The sequence below is a fragment of the Astatotilapia calliptera genome, chromosome 11 (assembly GCF_900246225.1).
Source record: "Astatotilapia calliptera chromosome 11, fAstCal1.2, whole genome shotgun sequence".
NCBI lineage: Eukaryota > Metazoa > Chordata > Actinopteri > Cichliformes > Cichlidae > Astatotilapia > Astatotilapia calliptera.
Window position 1 is genome coordinate 33,677,696 of NC_039312.1, and position 14,691 is coordinate 33,692,386.

The following is a 14,691-nucleotide window of genomic DNA, read 5'->3' on the forward strand; positions in this document are numbered from 1 at the left end:
ATGCTGCAATAGACGTAGGCTGCCGGGGATTCCCATGATGCATTGAGTTTTTCCTTTCCAGTCACCTTTCTCACTCACTATGTATTAACAGAGCTCTCTGCATTGAATCTTATCTGTTATTAACCTCTGTCTCTCTTCCACAGCATGTCTTTATCCTGTCTTCCTTCTCTCACCCCAACCGGTCGCAGCAGATGGCCCCGCCCCTCCCTGAGCCTGGTTCTGTCGGAGGTTTCTTCCTGTTAAAAGGGAGTTTTTCCTTCCCACTGTCGCCAAAGTGCTTGCTCATAGGGGGTCATATGATTGTTGGGTTTTTCTCTGTACCTATGAAGCGCTTCGAGGCGACTTTTGTTGTGATTTGGCGCTACATAAATAAAGTTGAATTGAATTGAATTGAACATCCACCGTCAGAGTTGGATGTATATAACACAAAGGGGAAACACAACATTTTCAAGAAAAAAAAAGAGAGAGAGATTTAAATTGACGATTTGAGAAGAAAAGAAAAAAAAGAAAAGAAAAGAAAACCTTTATGTTACCAGACAAATGTTTGGACACCACTACTCATTACATGAAGACAGAATCAAAACTATGACACATTCTTAAAAGTAATCTTTTAAGAACTCATATAAAACTACTGTCTACTCAACATTTACAGATTAATTAAGATGTTTGTCAGACTGTGTTAGTTCATACTATATATCTTGTACCTCATTTTTTCCCCTTGTCCTTCCTCCTCAGAGATTTGATCCCCAGGATGGAAGAGCCGATGGTGATGCAGAGCTCGAGGACTGACAGGACAATCAGGACAACACTGATGCTTCTCAAGAGCATCTGGTGAGACAAACATCAATGCTGCATTTCAAAACAACAATGTCACCTCAAAAACTTCTGAAAATAGTTTATCTTTGTATCGATTTAATGAAGAATTTGTTCTTCATGATTTAAATTGTCTTCTTAGATGTCATATTTACACGTTTTTTGTTTGCTTATTTGGTCCAACCAAATAGTTCATTTGGTTATTAAGTTCAAATTCATCTTCTTTGCTATAACGAATGACTCCCTGCTTGTTTTGTCCAACCAACAGTTGGAAAAAAAACCTTTTAACTGTTGGCCTTTTTCAAACTTACCTTCACCACTGCTTGGCCCTCTAAGCATCTTTCCTTAATGATCATCTCCTCAGGAGATGGAACAACTGCGGTTGTTGTACGCATCCGGTACCAGTATGGATTGTAGTCATTATCACACTGCGATCCCCACCACAGGTATATGTTTGCTAAATGGATGCTGTAGAGCACAATGGCTGTGATTGCAAAAGCAACCCCGGCAACATTTAGAGTCACAGTGAGGATGAGCTGAAATAGGAAACATATCACTTGATGTACAACCAAAAAAAATATCTCTAAATATAACCTACATACAATACAACTTTACCTTTTCACATTCTGTCACAACAAAACTGACTTTGCAATTTTTCGGCAGCTACAACTGTGTTAGTCTTGTAAGAAATGTTTCAGGCCCATTCTCAGCTGGTGTACATCCCCGCTACTTGTTTTGCTGTCAGTCTGGATCCCTGATATTGAAGATTCCACAGGTCCCTCATCCTTTTTATGTAACCCCTTCCACTAGGATTACTTGCATAGTACCTTTCCAACAGCGCAGTCCAATCATAATCTGCAGAGTCTGTGAAAAAGGAAGGACAGTATTGGTGATAAACATCTGTGGTGCAGTGATGCTGTACAGTGGACCACTTTGCCTTGTTGCTTTTCTAAATAAACACCTGAAGCGATTACATGCATGATGAGTGACAGCAATATGAAAAAAAATCACTAATTATTTCATCAGCAGAAATGATTAACTCAAAGTTTAGGTTTAGAGTTCTGAAAAAAATCTAATACGTATATTAATGTATTAGTAATTATATGGAAACTATCTGTTCTATCTTTGATCTATCTTCTATCTTTGAATGTTGTAGCTCACCCCCAGCACTGTCTGAGAAGTTCTGTTGAGGCTCCTCAGGCGCTGAGACACAGTGCAGCACACTGGGCTGTAGCAAAGGCTCTTGAAGATCTGGCACAGAGGAGGCCAAGAGCTATCAGGGTCAGAGGTCAAGGTGAATACAGTGACCCCATCAGCCTTGGACACAGTGACAGACATCCTGTCTGTAGACTGAAAGACAGAACAGAATGCATGAAATTAAAATGAAATTCTGGACCCAATCATCCTTTCACATCGAGGGTTAGGTTCATCTAACTAACAGTCTAAGCTAAGCCAACACCACAGTCTTTTGACTGTGAGAGGAAGCCAGAGAGAGAACTCACACAGACAAGGAACATGCAAACTTCACACAGAAAAGCTGCTGTCATATATACACATGCATTAACAAACCAAGCTACTAAGTAATTAATATGATCTTATTCCTGCATTTCTGTATTTATTCCTCATTTCTCCATTTTTCCATCCAGAATTATCCAGTGTGTAGTTACTTCCACATTGTTTCAACAATTCAAATAAATGCAACCTTTGTTGTTTAGGTTACATTTGCTCACCCAGATGTTGACTTCATAGGTCTCAACAGTGTTGGTCAAGCTACTTGAAAAAAGTAATCAGTAGCGCATCTGCGCTGCTATGTGTTTTTGGGGTCTTCTTTTGCGGCTCATTCAGTGAATTTTGGTCAGAATGTGGTGAAACTTGGTGTTTGGAGTCAGTAATAGCTCTGGAAGCTAACCAGCCTGTCTTTAGCCGGTTACATGAAGTTTGAAGAAGTTCTTGTTCCATTTGGTTTGTTTAGCGGTCTTCTGCGCATCTACATAACTGCTTGTTTAACCATGGCTTGTTTTCAGTGTGTTTGGTGGTTGTAGAAATGGTTTATGTGACATTTTAGCTGAGATTCAGAGGGCTTTTTTTTTCCACTGTAAAAAGAAGTTTTCTTCCCACGCAGTGAACAGCGGACGCTAACGTTTTCGTCATTCTTTACAGAATCAAACTCAAACTAAGGTCAGTACTTCCACGCTTTAAATGCTGCACGCTCATACTCTCTCCCGCATTGTTGATCTGCACACAGCTGTTGCCATGAATGTTGCACTCGCTTACGTCATTGTCATGAGACACTCTCGCAAAAAAGTTCACGGTTTTAGTAATGCAGTAACGCAGCATGCTTGCGGGAAAGTAACAGTAATCTAATTACCTTTTTAGCAATAGTAATCCCTTACTTTACTCATTACTTGAAAAAAGTAATCGGATTACGCATTACTGCCCATCTCTGGGTCTCAATCACTGGATCATTAACATATTTTCATATCCAGTTGAATGTTGTGATAGCTTCCAAAATGTCCAAGGTGAGGCTACAGAGCAGTAATAAACTGTTATAGCTCATAATTAGGTGAATTCTGTTTTCCAAGAATCAAACAAATACCATTCCAAACTGGATTCATCCTGAGGTTTAACTCATTGTATTTACTGCAGCAAGTGAAGCAATCTAAAGTGACCTTTTGCTGTCAGAGTGAATGAAGTAAAGGCTGAATAACATAAAACAGTCAATTTTATCTGGACATGTGTTCAAAGTGCAAAAACATGAGGAAACTCAAAGCAAATACAAATGATGTATACTAGTGTATCTCAAGATTCAAAGTGTTTATTGTCATGTGTCACAAGAGAAAAGGCATTTCTTTGTGCAATGAAATTCTTTCTTTGCTGTCTACCCACAGATGCTGATTAATATATACAATAGTAATAGAACATATAAATACAAATAGTACAAATAAATAGCTGAAGACAGAAAAGGAGACAAAATATGGAGATTTGAACAGATGTGTACAAAAGAGCTACAGCTTATTATGCTGGCTTAATATGTAAGTGCATTCCAAAAAATATGAAAGTTCATTTGTCATGTAATTTATTTGTCATACCCAAGGTTCATGTACATTTAAAATAAACTTTTCACCTTTACCTTTTATTTTCTCACATATCTTTCTGCAAATCACTTTAGCATAAGCGTAGAATATTCATCATAAAATGGACATCATGGTACTAAATCGCTTAATCTGTAGTTACATAATGAATATCTCATATTTAATTAGGCTGTATAAACTGAATCATTTGAAAGTACCTCTCTGAGAAGAAGAAAAACGTAAACAAATCCTCTTGAGAAAAAAATCAGTCTGAATATTGGCTGCGAAGTCGGGAAACAAGCCTTTAGAGGAAGCACGAAGTACAAACAAACCTCTTAGCAAAAGTGCCTCCTCCCATTCAGAGCATACAAAGACCTTTACCCTTTGCTTAACACAGAGTAAACACTGATTAAAAGTGAGCATAAAAAGTCAGGGCAGGATGTTAGCTGGAGAAAAGTATGTGGCAATATTGTTTAGAAATAAACAATATCTGTTTATTTAGATATTGTTTAGAAATAAATCTGTCCAACACAAATGAAATTCATGCTTCCAAATGTTTATTAAATCGTTTCATATTCACATGTTGCTTGTTTATTAGTCAGTTAATAGTTCTTTCTGTATTCATTTATCCTCCAGTAGGAGGATGTCATTGGATCCATGGGCCCACTTTTATATCAGCAACAGAGAACGGAAACAACTTTGTGTGAAAGTGATCTTTATCATTTATGTTATGTACAGACAGGTTTTGTAATCTCCATTTTATTATTTTACGCCTCTGAATTGAGTATGTGGAAGAGGAGTCACATGACCCATAAAACGCCCCTTTTTATGTGACCGTGAACGGATCCTGGAGCAGAGGGTCGCGCTTCCAACCAGCCCTTTTTCCCTATAGTGAGCCAGCTGAGCCAAAGAAAGCCGGCTGTGTTGAGCTTGGTTCGTAGTGTACCCTTTAGGTCTGGCTCTCGGTATTCTGCCCAGCGCCACGCTCCAGTCTGAGCTACATGTCAGTAACCAAGGATAGGGCAGATTAAATTCCATATAACCACTTTATTTTTTCACTTGAGGATTTCGATTCCTTGAAATTGTTCCAGAGATTATTCAATTTCGCTGCAGAAGTGCCTCCTCCCACTTGGCAGCTACATGTAGGAGGAATGTTTGGAGTTGGACTTGTCTAAATGTGGTCCACAGTCCATGTGAAAGTGGGAGGTTGATTGATTGATTGAGGGAAATTGTTTTAAGGGGCAGGAAATCAGAAGATTTAACCTGAATATTGTGCACAATATGCTTCAGAAGAGTTTAAACATAATTTTGTTTTGGACGATAGTTTTATAAACTGAAACGAATTCATTAAAAGTTTTTGAATGTGATATAGAGGGTTTTTTATTTTATTTTAGGGCAGTTCCACACAGATCCGTGTCTTCTACCCGTTCCTACCTTCTTTTTGGTTCTGATTTCTAAATTCCCCTGATCACACTTAAGATGAGTGAAAGGATGAATATCCGTGCTGCTTGGTGGAGAAATTGTGCAAAAGCATCAAATCCAAACTTCAGTTTTCTTCCTTCTTAACCACTTATCCAGTATACTTACAAACAATAACGCCATGTAACAGCCATGTATAGATGGCATCATTTTTGTTCTACATGTTCCAAAATTAAATTATTTTTAATAAACAAACAAAAAAAACCCTCACTGGTAGCAATAAAGAAGAACACCAACAATGGTGGAAAACTGACTGTGTCAGAATCAGTAAATGCAAGGTTTGAAAAATACAAGCACACAGCAGGAATGCAGTCTTTAAGCAGCACTTCAAGAAGAAAACTTTGTATAACTCAGTGATGTTAAAGGACAGAGGCAACACATTTAGGCTATAAGCTGTGCAGTGACTTTCTCCAGCAGGTCTTTGTAGCGCTGTCGATCATCAGTACTCTGAAAGTGAAAAACAGCATGGGTAAAGTGCATGAAAAGGTGCTGACACATTCAAACCATGAACAACAGCAGTGACCACTGCTCTAACTACTGCGACGACTGCACAGACTGACTAAGTGTGGTGTTTTAAACTGAGCAGACAGTGAGCAGGACAGTCACAGCTGATGCATAGAATCAGAGATCCACCTAATCATTCCTGCTTTTTCCATTTCACAGTTTTTGCTGTTAACTATTTAAATATTAAAATAATTATGTGAGTGAAATTTAAATGGTTTCTATCCACTGAATATGAACCTCTCACTATCTCAGTTGACTGACATTGTATGTTTCCATGAATCTTCTAATGAGTTTGAACTTTAAACACAGCATGTAACTTTTAATAAAAAAAGTCCTAAACTAAACCTAAACTCAGACTGGTTGCTTGCTGTGCAGTTTGGAAAACAGAAACCAGGAACTAAATGCAGACCTGTTACAATTAGTTCTTCCTCATATTTGGCAGAAGTGAGAATGTGGTTTGGTCTCCATCTGATTCACAATTACAAAATCTGAATAAACACACAACGCACAACAGCTGAACCTTTCATGTCTTATTCAACATGCCAAGAAATACAATCCAATACAACTTTATTTGTATAGCACATTTAAAACCAGAGATACACCAAAGTGCTTCACAAAATCCATTAAAACAGTAGCAAAATACAAAAGCAGATACGCTAGCAAGTGGGAGGCATTGATTAACCAAGTATACAAGTACGCAGATAAGCAAGTAAGACTTGAAAATAAAACTGATAAAACAATATAAGCAAAACAGAGGAAAAGGGCAAGAGAGTACACTTAAAGGGCATGCTTTAGGAAGCTGGGAAGGCTAAACTAAAAAGGTGGGATTTCAATCGAGCCTTGAAGGTCTGGATTGAGTCAGATGCGTGAATAGCATGAAGGAGGTTGTTCCAGAGGTTAGGTGCGACTGAAGCGAAAGCATTTACAGCACAGGCTGGGAAAAGTAAATTCTTGAGTTTCTTAACATTTCAAAACTCATTTAAAAGTAAAAACCTCCACCTGACATTCCCTGTTTACACATTAAAAAAGAAAGAAAAGAAAAGAGTTACCAGTTTGTATTTTGACTGAATAAACTTCAGGTTATTGCACAGCGTCTGAGCTCAGGACTCTGACTTATAACAATAATTTTGTTGTTTATCAATCACTTTTTACCAACCCGGTGCTGGGATCTAACTAAATATAAGATATATGTCACTACATTAACACACAGTCATAATTTGTATATTATCAGTTAGCTGTTAGTAAGAATGTGTGTAAATCGCAGACATTTCCAATCACAGAGCCAAGATGTTTATGCCACAGGCTGTGCAGTGACTTCCTCCAGCAGAGGTTTGTGGAGCTCTGGGTCATCAGTGCTCTAAAAGAGAAAAAAATATTTGTGAAGTGTCGACTCCCTCCAATCAAACAACCATGACTGCGCACACTTTGATGACAATTTCATGCAGGAATACAAAAAGGAATCAATGTTTAATGAAATATTTAATGTAAGTCAGCATTAAAAATAAAGTGCAATTACAATTTATTTTATTGTTATTAAAACAAACTGTGGTAAGCTGTTGTTGTCCACACTAACAGAAAGTTGGGCACAGCTGTTCAAACTTCCTCTGGTCTATTTTTTTATTAGTCCCAACAGCTCTTCTTCCTCATGGCTCTCTCTCTCTCTCTGCAGCAGTTCCACCATGAAGCTCTGATTCACACAGTCTCTCCCTAAAATCTGCAGCCTGAACTCTGGACTTGCTGTCCTGGGCCGGTCCACGTGGGAGCCAGTTTCTACAAAGATTTTGAAGTTCCACAAATATTCTGGACTGACTGAGCTTCATGTCTTAAAGTCATGATGGGCTGTTGTTTTGTTTTATGTTGTCATCCTGCTCTCTGTCTGTACATCAGATATAAACTTTAACTGACTCACTCAAACTGGTAGAGAGCATGAGAACACTGCACAGACTCACTGTTACCTGGTTTCACTGATATTCAGACAAAACAAACAGAATTCCTGCAAGAACACTTCATGTGTTCAGCCAACATCTTCTACTATTTAACATGTTTATCAGAATGTGCTTGAACCATTGTGTTGTCCATTATCTACCTTGTTTTGTCCTTTTTCTTTGTTCCTCAGAGCCTTGATTCCCAGGACAGCAGAGCTTATCACAACACAGAGCTCCAGAACAGACAAGGTGATCATCACAGCACTGATGCTTCTCAGGAGCATCTGATGGGACACAAACAACAGCGTTTCATCTACAGTCTCAAAATGTTATATACTGCAGTATATAAGATAGTATCATATAGTGTATATGTGCCATTTTTCTTTCTGCTCTCCCTAACTTACCACCAGCACTGCTTGGCCCTCGTAGCATTTCTCCTGAAGGAGTTTTTCCTCCAAAGATGGAGGCCTTGTTGTTTCCCTGCCATACCCGTAATCATTGTAGCCATTGTAACCATTGTAACCATTGTAACCATTGTAGCCATTGTAGTATTCATAACAGTTCCACCAAGAACGAATGTCTCCTAAATTAATGCTGTACAGTGCAATGGCTGTAATGGCAAAAGCAACTCCAGCCAGATTCAGAATCACAGTAAGGATGACCTGAAAAACAAAAATGACCAGTTAATGTACAAGAAAATATCCAAACCATAAATGACACTTAGTGCATTCTTAGACTAAAGTATCATAGCCTCTGTGAGTACGCATGTTTTCATAGTCATGCCTGGATTCTTCATTAATCTAAATGTTGGTTTCTGTCTAGTTGCTGCTTTAGGATATGATGGTTGTTATTTTCATGTTAAGTTTGGGGTTTCTGTTTTTGGTTTGTTAATGTTATTCTTCACTTCAGATTAATGAAGTATCTGATTCTGATGATTCTTCAGATTTGGAATCTCTGTCGTAGATGTCATGGTCCGGAATCTGGTGACTCCATGTTTATGTTTTGTGTTTATCAATTTTTAGTTTTCTGATTTTTTTGTTATTTTCTTCCAGTGTTTAGGTGTTCACTGTGCTCCCTTGTGTTCATGTCTTTTTACTTTGACGGTCCCTTGTCTCATGTCTGTGTCCCTAGCATTGTCTCCCCTTAGGCTACATCCACACTAGCCCGGATAGATTTGAAAATGGCGTTTTCATCTGAAAACTCTCCGCGTCCACACTAGCGCTTTCAGTCATTTTCACAGAATTGTGCGTCCACATTGAAACGGCCCAAAACGCTTACGTTCCAGTCCTGCACAAAAGCGAGTGAGAATTAAAGAACTTAAATAAAAGCTATCTGGAGCACGTACAAACTGATGTTAATCTTTTTTTAGGGCTGTCAAAATTTATACAGCAATCAAAACAACTGCTGTATAATGCACTCCGCTATCTTTGTTTAATTGGTCACATGACTGCATCACATGACTAAAATGCATCATCGTTTTAGAAAGTCTGCGTTTTCAAACATCCACACTGCAATGGGACAGCTCTGTTTGGAAATATATGCGATTTCGAGAGCGTTTTCAAAATGCTTTGGTGCAGTTGTGGATAGTTGTGGACTTTGCTGTTATTCTTTGTGATTTTTTTTTTCTAATGTTTTTGGATTGTTTTGTTTTTTTGTCTGGCAGCTGACACAGTCTCTCAGAGGATGGGATTTTTCATTTTAAGGGGGGTGACAGGAGGAGAGAAGCTGCAGAGACACATAATAAAACTGCAACTCTGCTTCCTGGTCCCAAGTCTAGATAATCACATTTGTGGAGGAGGGTTCATTAATTTGGCCAGATTTCTAAAAATTTGAGCTTCTTCAACGTGAATTATAATTTTACGGAAGTTACGTTTAAACTTAGGCAGCAGTTTTTTAACCTTAGCCAGCTAATCTGCCTCTTTTTCATTTTCCTCTTCCTTTATTCTTCTTGACATAATGAAATATAGAAACAGAACGAGTTCTGGATCACATCCCCTATTCAGTGTAATCTCTCAGGAAATCTATTGTGACTGTTGTCTTCATGCATGCTCAATCATCCAGGCAAGGAAATCCCAGAAAGCTGGTTCAGTGGGAGAAACGTTTGGTCACTCATCCATCCTCTTCAGTCTCATTTGCATACTTACTGAAACTAGCACCACTGATGAACAATGGGCTGTGAGGTCAGTTTCTTGACCATTAGTATGCAAATTGTCATGACCTCTGATCTACAACTACTGATCAAAGACCATTGATCAGTGGCCATGAGTACCATTGAATATGAAAAGTTGCAGGTTAGCCTTCTTAGACTGTAAGATTTCCATCAGTAACGAGAGACATTTAAATGTTGATGTGTACCGTAAAACCACGCATACAGATCAGTATTTAAGGTTTGACTCTCACCATCCAGTGGAGCACAATCTGGGTATCACCAGTACGCTACAACACAGAATGAACACCATCCCCACAGACAAAGTGGTCAGGGAAGCAGAAGAACATCACATCAAGAAGGCCCTGAGTTAATGTGGTTATCCCAGCTGGATGTTTGTCAAAGCTGGGAAGGCTCCTAAAGAAAGCTCCAACTGATCCAGGAGAGAAGGACAAGTGCTGCCTAAGTGAAAACCCTTTGTGATCCTGTATGTGTCATGAGCATCGGAACAATTAAGACTCATTTTTTCTAAACACCGTGTCTCTGTGGCTTTTAAAACCCTGAACATGTGCTGCTCTTCTGTGTTGCGCCGGATGGCACAACACAGAAGAGCTACCTCATCCGGTCAGGACTAATCACACCTACAGGCCAGTGGACAATCTTTCCATGATGAGGATGTAACATCCTGATTGTTGTTTGTAATATAAACTGTTTCAAGATGCAGTGCGAAAAGTTGGAGGTGGGGTCAGGAGTGGGAAATCATTTTTATCAAAGTATTTTATTTGCTAAAAATAATTTAGCAATTATATGTAGACTAGAGGGGTGTTAAGCCCTCTCTCCGCAAACTTCCCTCCAGTATTTATGCAAGTGTGTGTATGCTGTAGGACATACTGTACATGTTTAATATATTTATCATGAATGCAAATAAGAATAAGACATGACAACAAAAAGTCCTTTAGAGATCATATGAAAATGTTTTACAGCTGAAATACTCACCAAACATGGACTTGGATACTTCTCAGACAAAACGCACATAATACCGAAGATGATGAACTAGACAAAAGACAAAATAAATAAATACATAAATAAAGTTCACATCCATCTTTTTACTGAGTGCAACAGAGAAAACAGAGGGGTCTTTATGGACATTTTATCCCCTCTTCTTGCAGGATATGTTGTAAATAAAACTTTTCACCATGAGAGAGCAATTGTTTGTTTGTGTGAACTGCTATTTTGAACTATAGCTAATTTTTAATGTAACCTAGCAAAACTATGAATCTGTGTTTGTAAATGTGCACTGGTGTCATCACACTTAAAAAGATCTTGGACAAAACTTGGCAATTAAGCTTTCTGTCACATATTTAACTGTGGAAAGATATGTTTGACCCCCAAAATGATCTTCTCGTAAAGATTACTCAGTTGATTCCTATTCCATTACTGTGACAGGTTTGGTTTACATGGCTCTTTTTTGGCATTTCATTTCTCATCTTGTGTATCCAGTATGACCTGATGTGAAATGGAAAAACAAATCTGGTCATCTTTTTTTTCGTAACCAAATCTCACTAACAAGGGAGCAACACAGGTGACCAATTTATGACAAACAGACAACCACACACTCTCATTTCCACTCCTAAGGACAATTTAGAATTACAAGTTAACATGAAACACATCTTTGGGCTGTGGAGGAAACCGGATCACCCAGAAATAACTCGCACACAACTGACACCCAGTCCAGAACCTTGTTGCTATCAGGCAACAATAACAACCACTGTGCTGCTTATTAGACAATGTGTATATATATCTATCTATATATATATATCTATATATATATATATATATATATATATATATATATATATATATATATATATATATATATATATATATAGATAGATAGATATAGATATATCTATATATATATATATATATATATATATATATATATATATAGATATATAGATATATCTATATATCTATATAGATATATCTATATCTATATATATATATATATATAGATATATATATATAGATATATCTATATCTATATATATATATATATAGATATATCTATATATATCTATATATCTATAGATTATAGATATATATATCTATATATATCTATATCTCCATCATTATTTACTTACCAATGCACCCAACCAAAATGGAAAGCCTAAGTAGTTTAAGTAAAGGGAGTTCCAAGTGCTATAGAGTATAGATCCCAATCCAATGTTGAGAAGCCCGATCATTATCTGCAGCGTCTGTGAAAAATGAAGTACAGTATGAACAGTGAACATTGTGCACTTTAAGAAAAAACTACAAATTAAAAAATAGGCATAATATAAAATGTGATGTGTAGATGGTTGTAGCTCACCCCCAGCACTGTCTGAGAAGCTCTGTTGAGACTTCTCAGGCGCTGAGACACAGTGCAGCACACTGGACTGTAGCAAAGGTTCTTGAAGATCTGACACAGAGGAGGCCAAGGACTTTGGGGGTCAGTGGTCAGAGTGAGTACAGTGACCCCATCAGCCTTGGACACAGTCACTGACATCCTGTCTTGAGATCCTGGAGACTGAGAGACAAGAAAAAACTGAAATAAGAATCAGATTAAAGTCTTAGCAGCAAAAACAATTTGATCCACACACCTCACTTCCCTTCACTTTCCACCAAAGGAGCTTTAAACAGAATTTTAAAAGTAATTTGTTAATTTAATTAAACCGACTTGATGCTGGGACGCTGTAACATCACTGCACGCTCTCAAGTTGGCTTTAACAGGTGACACTGGTTCTTCATATGGATAACACTGTGCTGATACTAGTTTACAAGAATGTTTTACATGGAAAGGCAACCTCCAGGTGCTGAAAATGAAATCCCGCAGTGATGTACCCAGTCCCTTTACTGTGTCAGCTACAACAGCAGGTCACTGTATGTTGTATGTTTTATTGTAATATGTATTTATTTAGATTGTAAGCCCAACAAGGGACAATTGTTGAAAATTAGCAGTAGCTATAAACCTATGTGCAGTACATCAGTCTCATGTCTTGCACTTGAACTATGTTAAACTGCACTGTCCCTTTTAAATAAATAAATTCAAATTCAAACTTGTCATAAACTTCTATGTTAAAATTTTCACTTCACAGCAGAAAAAAGTTTGTCGTGTGCTACAAAAATGACTTTGGTCTCTATAGATAATTTCTGGCATAATAATAATAACAATTATATTCATAATAAAAGTGTGATGGTCTGTAGTAGGGTGACTCCATGTTTCGGTTTTTGTTTATTCAATGTTCTGGGTTTTTCATGATTTGTTTTTTTGTATTTTCTGTTCCTTAGTTTTTCTTTAGCACTGCTGTGATTTCCTTTAGGTTTTGTCTCTGTGCCTCCCTTGTGTTCCTTCTGTTGTGTCTTATTTTCCTGGTTCGATGTTTGTGTTATTTCCTGTTTTACTTTGACAGTCCCATGTCCAATGTCAGTGTGTCTAATTTTTCTTCCCCTTGTCTTGTTATGTCTAATTAATCCCAGCTGTGTTTCCCTCCTACATCCCATTCCCTCATTATTCCCTTGTATATTTAAACCCTGTGTGTTCCTTTGCCTTTTGTCCTGTTGTACCTCCTCATGTGTGTAAGTCTCCCTGTGTTTCTGGTTTGGAGTTTTAGTTCTAGTTTTCTAGAACTAAAACTAGAGTCCTGTGTTTGCATCCCCTTCCTGCCTGCCTCTGCCTCACATGACAAAAAGTTGTCATTATAAATTTTTTAATCTTTCATTTCTGCTGAATTGTTTCTACTTCCTCCCTCAGTTGTTACATGAAAAATCTCTTTCTCAATAATCGTTGCCACATTTATATCAACAAAGCTAAATAAAAGAAACCTTTTCTATTTAATGCAACACATTTCAAAAACTCCAGAAATGTAGTTAAATCCACAGTTTTAGCAGATAAATGTGCAGCACATAGTGATGTCAGCACCACGCCCCAGCTTTATTTACTGCACGCTCTTGTTCAAGGAACAAAGAAGTCATGTTTTTGTGTTGTTTTCCACCCATAACCTGAAACCCCTGTACCAATCAATAAATATATGTACTATATTTTATATTTATTATTAGACTTCTTACTGTATAAGTTGTATTTTTGTCTTCCAGAAATCATAAAATCAGTTTCAACTTGATGTGTTTTCTGATGTTGTTAAAACTTACAACATGGAGATAAATGAACAACGATTAGATTAAACCACATTTTTTACATAAATACACAACTCTTAATTAGTCTGAATTACAAGCTGAATCAAACATGAAAGACTTACCTGTTAGTGAAGAACAAAAACTTAAACACCTCCGTTTGAAAAGCAAACAAGTCTGATCGAGTAAGCGGTACACTGGAAAGAGGAAACCAAGAGCTGGCCAAACCTGTTACCAATAGCACCTCCTCTTTATGCTCTCGGTTGTGAGAAAGGTGAGCATAAAAAATATGATGTATAAGGTAACACCTGCAGAAAAGGTAGCAGTGACATGAGAGGAGCCACAAGTTTATGTTCAGTTCATGTCAAGAGTTAAAGAAATATTTTCAGCAAACATGCCAAACTTAAACTTCAAACATTCATCAAATAAACTTGATCAGCAACTTTATAATAAAGATTTTTATTACAATTAATTAATTGGGACGTATGTCTGTGAAGGTTCTCAGTCATCCAGGTCATCGTAGTCAAAGGAGCTTGCAAAGAAAAGCGTCTGGACTTCTTTAATTAAGTTGCTTTCAAGCAAC

The 14,691-nt window shown here is 37.5% G+C and overlaps 2 protein-coding genes across 2 annotated transcripts; both read right to left on the reverse strand.

The window, feature by feature from the left end:
- Positions 1-557: 557 nt before the first annotated feature.
- On the reverse strand, positions 558-4,429 carry LOC113032847 (uncharacterized). Its single transcript, XM_026185998.1, has 7 exons — positions 4,415-4,429; positions 4,103-4,186; positions 1,975-2,163; positions 1,612-1,677; positions 1,533-1,567; positions 1,125-1,407; positions 558-828 (listed from the first exon to the last, which is right to left on the reverse strand). The coding sequence occupies exons 1-7, from the start codon at positions 4,427-4,429 to the stop codon at positions 706-708; spliced, it is 795 nt and encodes a 264-aa protein (XP_026041783.1). The 3' UTR covers positions 558-705.
- Positions 4,430-6,382: 1,953 nt separating this feature from the next.
- Positions 6,383-14,292, reverse strand: LOC113032025 (transmembrane protein 176B-like). Its single transcript, XM_026184661.1, has 7 exons — positions 14,234-14,292; positions 12,310-12,507; positions 12,083-12,196; positions 10,935-10,991; positions 8,197-8,454; positions 7,954-8,076; positions 6,383-7,224 (listed from the first exon to the last, which is right to left on the reverse strand). Exons 2-7 carry the CDS (start codon positions 12,484-12,486, stop codon positions 7,159-7,161), a joined length of 795 nt encoding a protein of 264 aa, XP_026040446.1. The 5' UTR covers positions 12,487-12,507; positions 14,234-14,292; the 3' UTR covers positions 6,383-7,158.
- Between the last annotated feature and the right edge of the window lie 399 nt (positions 14,293-14,691).

What these genes read in the sequence shown, in the direction of transcription:
- LOC113032025 (XM_026184661.1), bottom strand. Translation starts at nt 12,486, where the DNA reads ATGTCAGTGACTGTGTCCAAGGCTGATGGGGTCACTGTACTCACTCTG. An exon ending in AGGGCCAAGCAGTGCTGGTG is followed by an intron (nt 8,077 to 8,196) that starts GTAAGTTAGGGA and finishes GTGTCCCATCAG; the next exon opens with ATGCTCCTGAGAAGCATCAG. An exon ending in AAGAAAAAGGACAAAACAAG is followed by an intron (nt 7,225 to 7,953) that starts GTAGATAATGGA and finishes TTTCTCTTTTAG; the next exon opens with AGCACTGATGACCCAGAGCT.
- LOC113032847 (XM_026185998.1), bottom strand. An exon ending in TTTTTCTTCTTCTCAGAGAG is followed by an intron (nt 2,164 to 4,102) that starts GTACTTTCAAAT and finishes TCTGTCTTTCAG; the next exon opens with TCTACAGACAGGATGTCTGT. An exon ending in AAGTAATCCTAGTGGAAGGG is followed by an intron (nt 1,568 to 1,611) that starts GTTACATAAAAA and finishes CTTCAATATCAG; the next exon opens with GGATCCAGACTGACAGCAAA.